Here is a 10,036-nt window from a genome sequence, read left to right as displayed (position 1 = left end):
TTTCAGTTAGTCCTAAACCTTCCTTCCTGAGGAAATACATCTTTTAAAGAAAGAAAGAAAAAAATATAATAGTGTTATAAATAAAACATTTGATAAGAAAATAACAAAATGAAGATCAACAAAATAACAGCTCCTGAGCCTACCAGCAATGTCTATAAATGAGCATTATTACTTAAAAATGTTTTTCCTTAGAAGATACCTGCCATTTGCCTAGAATTTGTCTTCTGAATGACAACCCTATAATTACAATGCAGAGTAAATAATTATTCATGGTTTGAACTCAAGAAAAAAGAATTATTTGTTACTGTTTGTCAGATTCTAGGCCAAACTGAGGTCCAAAGGGAGTTGGTGGGCTGGTGGCAGGTAGCTGGAAAAACTTGAGGAATCGTAGGCAGTTTTGACATGGCCTTATTCTCTCTCTAGGCGCAAGCCATATGTACAGCATCAGCAGGGTAGTTAAACCTTTTACAGACAATAATGGATCCCAGCCAAGCACAGGCTCATGTGAATGGTCACCTAATGTGCCTCACGTGGCATGGTTACATAATGTGTAGAGTTGTGTGCCTGCGTTCCAAACCCACTGAGTCATGCTGTGCCAGAAGGCTGCCTCAGCCTACTCCTGACTAAAATGCAGCCATTTCCCTTAACACTCCATCCCCTAGGCTGAGGGGAGTCTTTCAGGTAGGGATACGTGCCCATAGGGTGGAGCCCTGAATCCATAACCCACAACAATACAGAGAGCAACAGCTCATTACCAGGATCCCAGCTATGCTACTTAGGACTGTAAGGGCCCAGCGTAGGCCACAGCCCAGAGATGCCCACCATCTGTGCTCACATGCACATCCAGCTCAAACAGGTGCCCCTGGCCAACTACCCATAGGGCTTGTGCCTGCTGAATAGCCCACTTGGCTGCCAGGAAAGCGGTCTCAGCCATATCCCAATTCCAGGTAGCTCTCTTCTTTGTTAACCGTACAACAGTTTTGTCATTTGAGCTAAATGGGGCAGAAATGCCCTCCAGTATCCCAGGAAGCCCACAAAAGTTTGCAGCTGCTTCACCGTGGTGGGCCAGGGCTATGCCTGAATTTTGTCAATAATAGCCTCTGGTATGGCCATCATCTTACCTAGACAGGAAACTTCCAATAATTTGACAGATAATCCAGACCCTTGGACCTTGGATTCATTGATGGCCCAACTGCATGCTGCCAAATGTTGCCGCAAGAGAGGCACCGCCACATCTAAATCTACAAGAGAATCAGAGGTTAACATATCATCAATATAATGGAATAGGCGGACCCCTTCTGCACATTGCCAAGTGGCTAAATCCATGACGACAAGACCATGACATATGGTGGGGCTATGCACATAGCACTGCGGCCACATTGTAAAAGTCCATTGTTGCCCTTGCCACGTGAAGGCAAACTGTTCCTGGCTCTTGGAGCAATGTCGATGGAGAAAAATGCATTGACCAAGTTCACCGCATAGTGGTACTGTCCCAGTTCCATTGTCAAGCAGTCCATCAAATCCATGATTGACAGTACAGCTGCACTCAAAGCAGGTGTTACTTTATTCAGTTCCTGATAGTTTACCGTCATCCGCCTAGTTCCATCAACCTTTCTAACTGGCCACACTGGAGAACTGTAGGAGCTGTGGATGCCACACACTATCTGCACCTCCTCCAGCTTTTAAATTGTCTCAGTTATCTTCATATGCCCACCCAGCAAATGGTATTGATGGGTGGAAGTAACCAGTTGGGGTTGTGACAGGACCTGAGGCTTGTGATGCCTATGTCCTTGCAGCACCAGCTTCACCAGATGCACTAGGAGTCTGAATTCCCTGGCCGTGGTTTGTAATGCCAGGTCATGTAAAATGTCCACCCCCAGGATGTATTCAGGTATGGGGGAGACATACACAGTATATAAACGGAGCCAAGTGGCCAATGCCGAGGTACAGAGACACAGGTTTCACTTTCAGTAACCAGCCTCCATAACCATAAATGTAACAGCCTTGCCCAGAAACTTATCTGATTCTCATACACAAGGCTACAATCTGTGCCAATATCTACCAGCACTGATACCCGCTGTATGTTAGTGGGGGACCAGTGAATTGCTAATTCTACATGTGGCCACTGGTCATCTGGTGTCCCCCCAAGCTGGGCACATTGGCCAGTTCCCTAATCAAACAGAAAAGGCTCTACATTTCAGCCTGGCTGCAGCAAGTAGTCCTTGAGTTGGAGCACCTGGGCGGGAATGGGTCATGCAGCAATGTCCTTCTTCCCCTTGGTATTTTCCAGAATTGCTTCTCTGGAGACAAGTGTCTCCACAAAGTTAAGAGTACTTCATTGGGCAGTTTATTGATTTTCTCTCAGTCAACCCTGGACAAAATCAAATCTATCCACATCTGTGAGTGTGTCACTCATTGGGGCCCCCTTTTTGCCCATGCGGGAGCCCCCTGTGGGCAGGGCACCTTCCTCTTCTTTATGGTGTGGACCCCTCAGTCCCACCGACGGCCTTCTGCTTCCCCGAGAGCTGCTATAGCAGTGGTCACTTCATGTGTGCGGTGCCCTACCTACAGGGTGAGGACAGCAGCTAGGAAGCCAAAGGTGCTCGGGGGTGCAGAGGTAAACATTCATCATCTGGCCCCCGGGTATTCAGGTCAAACATAGCCTGCCATATAACCATCACCCAGATGACTTGCACCAAATCAGCATATGACTGCCATTTACTCACAGTTTCAGTTATTTCACCAATGTCATTTCACACAGTCCATATGGCTGCCCACAGCCACTCAATCAGGGTGTGGTCACCTTGCCCTGCCACTAGCCACCTGCTCACTTGCAACCACTGAAGGAGGGAGGGGAGTCATGCTGGAGGCCAGCTTTTCCATCCCAGAGGCAGGACAGGGATACTGTCTGCTCCCTCATCCCACAAATGAAGCATGCAGTTGGGCAGGGGTTCCCCTGGACACTGGCGGCACTACTTGCCTAATTCCTGCAACTCAGTTGGGGTATAGGAAATATATGATTGTGTTGTGTTACCGCTCGGGTGGGCTTCCTGGGATGTTGGGGGGCATTTGTGCCCCATTAGCTCAAATGACAAAACCGTTGCACGGTTAACAAAGAAGAGAGCTACCTGGAGCTGGGGGAGGGGTGTCCCTGAGCCCACCCTTGGGGCCCCAATGGCTGTTCATGATTTACCTTCTGACAGGCCACTGAGCAAGCCCACAACAGGGGTCCTTCCTCCACAGTATCAGACTGAGTGGGGATCTCCAGCTAAGACAACAGACCCAGCCCTCGAAGGCTCGCTCCTTGTTGGTGCTCTGTGCTTCCAGCCGCTTCAGTGCCTTGTCTGTGCACTGAAGCATGACCCATCTACCACTGCCCAGGTTTCCACCAGAGCCCATCCGAGCAGTACAGCTGCCACTGGGTACCACAGCCAATGTTCTGGCCACATGGCCGACCTGGAATCAGCAGGGACCAAAGGCTCACTCACCTCATGATCCTGCTTACAGCACCAATTGTCAGATTCTAGCCCAAGCTGAGGTCCAAGAGGAGTCGGTGGGCAGGTGGTGGGTAGCTGGAAAAACACTCAAGGAATCATAGGCGGTTTTGAGATGGCTTTGTTCTTTCTCTGGATGTGAGCTATATGTACAGCATCAGCAGGGTAGTTGTACCTTTTACAGACAATAGTGGCTGCAAGCCAAGCACAAGCTCATGTGAGTGGTCACGTAATGTGCCTCATGTGGCGGGGTTACATAATGTGCACCGTTGTGTGCCTGTACTCCAAACCCGCTGAGTCATGGTGCACCAGAAGGCCACCTTGGCGTACTCCTGACTAAAGCACAACGATTTACCTTACACTCTACCCCCTAGGCCAAGGGAAGTCTTTCAGGTAGGGATACGTGCCCATAGGGCAGAGCCCTGGATCCATAACCCACAACAATACAGAGAGCAACAGCTCACTACTAGGATCCCAGCTATACTAGTTATGACTTTTAGGGCCCAGCATAGGCCAGAGCCCAGGGATGCCCACCATCTCTGTAGGGGGCCATCAGTAAGGCTCTCAACCAACTTAATTTCCCATGAGACCCCTTGCAGAGCTGCTGTTATGTTCTGCCAATTGTCAGGGATAAAGGTACAACATCGTGTTCCTAAAAGGATACAGGTGCTTCCTTGGGCAACAGTTAGTATGTCTAAGGCCATTCAGTTTTGCAACACCACCTCAGCTTACTCCTGACTAAAGCGCAGCCATTTTCCCTACACTGTTTTCCCCTTATGGATTGGTATTTTACCAGCTATTACATAATTCTCAATGCCCTTGTATTTGAAAAATGTTGATCCACCTCAAAGCCTTGTGGTGGTGATACATGCTCTGGGGTAAATGACTGATGAAGCGCTTTGTAAAAAAAAGCATCTCTGTACTCAGCATTTTCATTTAAGCAATTTGTCAGTCTTCATATTCAAAGGTGAAATGGCATGATTTCTGTGAAAGACATGATTTTGTTATTTTTGGTTTGCTTTAATTTATATATATATATGATGGATGGATATGTATTATATATATTATATATATAATGTGTGTGTACATGAATATACCCTCTGGTGTGAACTGAAAGTCAAGTAGAAATGTAGCATAAAGAATTTTACCATGCTTAGAAGTTATCAAAAGTAGCCATAAGATTTTGCCAAATATTGTTATAGTTTGAAATTACATTTGAATGCTAGGTTTGAAGAAGTTGTTTCACATTTCATATTAAGTCACTTTTCAACCTTACCACCATCTTCCTTTATCACACTACTTCCACTCACATTGAATACTGAGGATGATGGGGTTGATGTTCAACCACTTTAAAGCTTACACGTAATTTTGGAACAATGAACAGTGACAGAAGAGCCGTGTAGATCCCTGGGTTCCCTCTACACTGGCCACTGTGAATGGCATGGCATATCATGAAGACACATCCTAAAGCATGCAGTTTGTTCTGTTTGCTATGGTTCAAGAACAGATTTCTAACAAAATGTGTAATTTAGAGTAAGATATGCAGATTGCATTGCTAAAATGACCTGCCAATAGTTGTAATCTTTTTTTGAGACAGGGTCTCATCTCTCTGTCACCCAGGCTGGAAGGCAGTGGCAAGATCTCGGCTCACTGTAGCCTCCGCCTCCCTGGTTCAAGAGATTCTCCCACCTCAGCCTCCCAAGTAGCTGGGATTACAGGGATGTGCCATCACGCACAGCTAATTTTTGCATTTTTAGTAGAGATGGGGTTTCACCGTGTTGGCCAGGCTGGTCTCGAACTCCTGACCTCAGTTGATCCACCCACCTTGGCCTCCCAAAGTTCTGGGATTACAGGTATGAGTCACCATGCGCAGCCAATAGTTGTAATATTTATGTGATGTGAGTTGTGAGATAAAGTAGCACTGTAAATTTACAAATATGTTCATCATAGCAACTGTGTTTAAAATGTGGTAAATGGTTAAATTTCAGAATGGCTTACTTTTTTTAAAAGCTAGTTTGTTTTGTAATCACAATTGCATCAGAATTTTTGATAATTGAAAGAATTGACGCCTGAGCAACTCGGGGATTAGGCCTGCACAGTCAAAAATCCGATTCTAGGTTGGGAGTTGTGGCTCACGCCTGTAATCCCAACACTTTGGGAGGCCAGGGCAGGTGGATCACGAGGTCAGTAGTTCAAGACCAGCCTGGCCAAGATGGTAAAATCCTGTCTCTACTAAAAATACAAAAATTAGCCAGGCGTGGTGGTAGGCGCCTGTAATCCCAGCTACTCGGGAGGCTGAGGCAGAGAATTGCTTGAACCCAGGAGGCAGAGGTTGCAGTGAGCCAAGATTGCGCCACTGCACTCCAACCTGGGCAACAGGGTGAGACTCAGTCTCAAAAAAATAAATAAATACATAAAACAAAAATCTGATTCTAACTTTGGACACCCCCAAAACCTAACTACCAACAGCTACTGTTGACCATAAGCCTTATTGATAACATAAATGGCCAATTAACACATATTTTTATGTTATATGCATTACATGTGGTATTCTTACAATAAAGTAAGCTCTGGAAACAAAATGTTAAAAAAAAAAGCAACAGAGATAATATATGTGCTATTCATTAAGTGGAAGCAGATGATCATGAAGGTCTTTATCCTCATTGTCTTCATGTTGAGTAGGCTGCAGAAGGGGAGAGGTTGGTATTACTGTTTCAAGGGGTGGCAGAGGCAGAAGAAAATCTGCACATAAGTGGACCCTCACAGTTCAAACTCCTGTTGTTCAAGGGTCAACTGTACATTTTCTGTGGAGGTATCCTTTCATACACACATGGTGTTGACCTGAAGTCATTTTGATTTGTTAGTAAAAGGTTATGTCCATTGTGTGCAATTACTTTTTAGGACTTGTGAAACACTTTAAACTACTGCTTGTGAACTGAGCCTCACTAGATGTAATTGAGAAGCTCAGCAATCAGTCCCATCAGGATGATCTTGCACACCCATGGTGAGGGAGGACCAGGCAGCTCTTAGTGATGCTCCTGAAGCTAAGAGTAGGCTCACTACCTAAACTAGGTAAGACTGCCCACCTACCAACAAGTGTTTGATTTATCTAATCTGAGTTATTCACACACATTTTATGACAAAAATAAAAAATGCTACTTATGCCATGGCCATTATGAATATCACTTCTTGGTCAGAGTGAATAATGAAAAGCTTTTAGATGAATAGAGATGATGTGCGTAAGATTCTTACCAAACTAATGAAATCAGAATTTTGATGAATGGAATAAAATAAATAGCTAAAATGTGTTGGAAGCTTTAAGATATTACCACTAAGTTTTCTTGATTGTTTTTCTATCCAATTCTAATATTGTGTTTTCAGATTATAAGGCTGAGACTATTGTGTGCAGAAATTGGTTGGTGAACGGAGATATTTGTTTAAAGTACCATAACTTTATCTAATACAATGCGGTGTGCTGAATATGGTAAAAAAAAGAAGGTGGCAGGGAGTTTTCACAAGTTAGCCACTTCACACTCAACAGGCAGCTATAGATTGGGCACAGAGACTGAGTACTTGTGTGCTGTGGTGGGCGAGCCAGCATGGCCTGAGAACCAGCTGGGCAGGGTTGGTTTCCTGCCTCTACTTCAACCAACAGGCTGGAAGCACAAGTAAGGGAGAATGCCAGCATCCCTGCTAGTGAGCCTTCTTTGTCTACATTTGTCCACTCTGGTCAAGTTTACAGCCCCATTCTCTCTGCTAAGATTCCAGGCCTCAGAGATGATGTTGTCCTGAACCACCTTGATTTTCAGTTAGGTGTACAGATTGCACAGATTGTCACACTCCATTAATTTGAGTAGAATTTTTCAGATGTGCTTTACTTCAAAATGTCATATATATCACTTCTATTTAATAAACACAAAACATGAACAATTAGCATGCTAACAAATATGTGTATATTATATGGGCTTTTTAAATAGTGATTTTTTTTAGGTTGGATGTCTATTCAGTGTGCATTTTACAAATATATCTTAAGGCTATATCTCTGCCACCTAATAACAAATATATGTTCCCATTTAGAAAAAGAAAAGAGATACATATGATATATAAGATAAAAGTTAGTGCAGAAATCTGAGTGGATTGATAAATACCAGTTATTTTCATACATGTGAACAATTTACAAACTGAAAGGGGTTGCAGAACTCTGCTTCTCCCATTTTCTAGCTATCTCTTTTTTGGATATCCTTTATCTGACTAACTACTACTCTATGTAGATTGGAGAGAATTTTAAAATTGGAGATTATTTTAACGTCCTAGGATAGCTGAGGTAATATTTATTTTCATATCCTCTCTCATGTTCACCAAATTAGCAGTAAAAGTTGACCACTTATTATTACTATTTTTGGCGACAGTGTCTCTGTCACCCAGGCTGGAGTAGTGCAGTGGTGCAATCACAGCTCACTGCAGTTTCGAACTCCTAGGCTCATGCAATCCTCCTGCCTCAGCCTCTAGAGTAGCTGGGACTACAGGCAAGCAACACTATGTCTGGCTAATTTTTTTCTTTTTTTATAGAGACAGGGTCTGTGTTGCCCAGGCTGATCTTTAACTCCTGGCCTCAAGGAATCCTCTCACCTTGGCATCCAAAATAGTTGGGATTACAGGTGTGAGCCACCGCACCTGGCTAAAAGTTGATTTAAAATTGCATCTGTAAAATCATAACTAGCAACTTTTAAGACAAAGAAATTAAGAATTCAAAGTCATTAAAATCAATTCTTTTAATTGCTGAAATTAACATACATAATTGATGTAGGTGAGAGAGATCACAAGTAGTTGGATGAAATTTATAGTAAGTCATCCTATTGCTGGAGACAGTCATGAAGAGCTCCATCCTGTTGATCTGCTGAACTGAAAGGGACTGTTCATTCAGCCTTCAAGGACATGCACATCATAAAGGAGGCCAAGCAAAAATCAAAGCAAACAATAGCTACATGTTTGGAAAAATATACATCGAATTACACAGACAGGAATTATGACCAGTTGTGTACCTGCTCAAGTGGGAACATTTTAAAATGTGACAGTCATCTAGAATACTGAAATGTGATGGTCAAGTGGTCCATCATCAACACAAATACAAATGGAAATCATTAAACTTTCTGGAGGGGCCATTTGAATAACAATGTCAAGGCCTGGGTTTTTCCCAGCGGGATTTTGGTCTTCTTATCTGGATAAGCACAGGCAGAGATGGGCTGGGTAGTGACCGGTTTCTGGATGCAGCCGCACGCTAGCTGGACTTAGCACTGCAGCTCCTCCTCCTTGGTCCGCCGGGAGCCTCCTGCCAAGCTCTGGGCACTGGCATGGGCCGTGGAGCTGAGGACCTCCTCAAAACTGCCTCCATTAGGGTTCGTACCGCCTACTTTCGTCTGAAATGAGCAGATCCACAAAAATGCAGTTAGTTGTTACTATCATTTTTGTAATGTTTTTATAAGAATACCAAAAGCTGGATTACTTTCAAATTCAGAAATACTTTCTATCTTTAGAGACAAAAGAATGCACAGAAGTTTGTTTCCTTTAGCAGAGTGCTAGAATATTATTCATACTTGGGTTCTGGGATAGGATTCCAAACTTTAATTTTGCACAGTTTTAGCAACCCTCTCTTTATCTCTCCTGTATCTAAGATTTTAATTCCTTCAGGAGCATAATCGGATCCATGGACTTGGAACAGCTATCCCCACTCACCCAGAGAACTGATCTAATCAAAATGGAATTAGATTTTTTATTAATTCCTCCAATTCTACAAACGTATAAACATCCTTACATGACCTAAACTTAGATTTTTCTACTTGGGAGTTAGCAGGGCAAACTGGATTTCTGACAAATGTCTTTTGAAAAGTCAGAGTGGCTCAATGGAAAATGATTTCTGGTTTCTGCTTTGAAAATTGAAGATGGATCAAGTCTTAATCACTGGTGATTTCACATCATCTTAGGCAACTGCCTTTTGATATGGTTTGGCTGTGTCCTCACCCAAATCTCATCTTGAATGGTAGTTCCCGTAGTCCTCATAATCCTACCAGGGAGGAACCTGGTAGGAGGTAATTGAATCATGGGGGCGGTGACCTCCATACTGTTCTCGTGATAGTGAGTGAGTTCTCACAAGATCTGATGCTTCTACAAGGGGCTTTCCTCCTTTTGTTCAGCACTTCTCCTTCCTGCCACCGTGTGAAGAAGGACATATTTACTTCCCCTTCTGCCATGATTGTAAGTTTCCTGAGGCTCCCTCAGCCCTGTGGAACTGTGAGTCAATTAAATCTCTTTCCTTTATAAATTACCCAGTCTCAGGTATTTCCTCACAGCAGCGTGAAATGGAATTAATATACCCTTACAGTATGAATATTCCTTACAATGCAGTTATGATGGTTTATGAGGCTTTTTTCTTGTGTATTTGTTATTGACTAAGAATAGAAACATGAAGGAATTAACTTACAATTTAAAAATAAGGCTAAGTATTTTGAAAAACTCCTTATTAAAACTGCTAAAAATCCCTTATT

General features: G+C 43.4%; 1 protein-coding gene across 10 annotated transcripts in view; it reads right to left on the bottom strand.

Annotated features, from left to right (window-relative positions):
• Nucleotides 1-8,248: 8,248 nt before the first annotated feature.
• Nucleotides 8,249-10,036, bottom strand: part of TPD52L1 (TPD52 like 1) — a 109,637-nt gene continuing 107,849 nt past the window's right edge. For 7 of the 10 annotated variants that reach the window (XM_003311464.5, XM_518724.7, XM_003311463.5 and 4 more), the window contains one exon: nt 8,249-8,911. In XM_003311464.5, coding sequence (XP_003311512.3) covers nt 8,902-8,911 — 10 coding nt within the window. In that variant the 3' untranslated portion in view covers nt 8,249-8,901. The remainder of the gene's footprint in view (nt 8,912-10,036) is intronic. The other 3 variants (XM_009451931.4, XM_016956265.4, XM_009451932.4) reach the window with 2 other exon arrangements.

The sequence above is a fragment of the Pan troglodytes genome, chromosome 5, assembly GCF_028858775.2.
Source record: "Pan troglodytes isolate AG18354 chromosome 5, NHGRI_mPanTro3-v2.0_pri, whole genome shotgun sequence".
NCBI classification, from domain to species: Eukaryota; Metazoa; Chordata; class Mammalia; order Primates; family Hominidae; genus Pan; species Pan troglodytes.
This window is presented reverse-complemented; position numbering and strand designations above follow the sequence as displayed.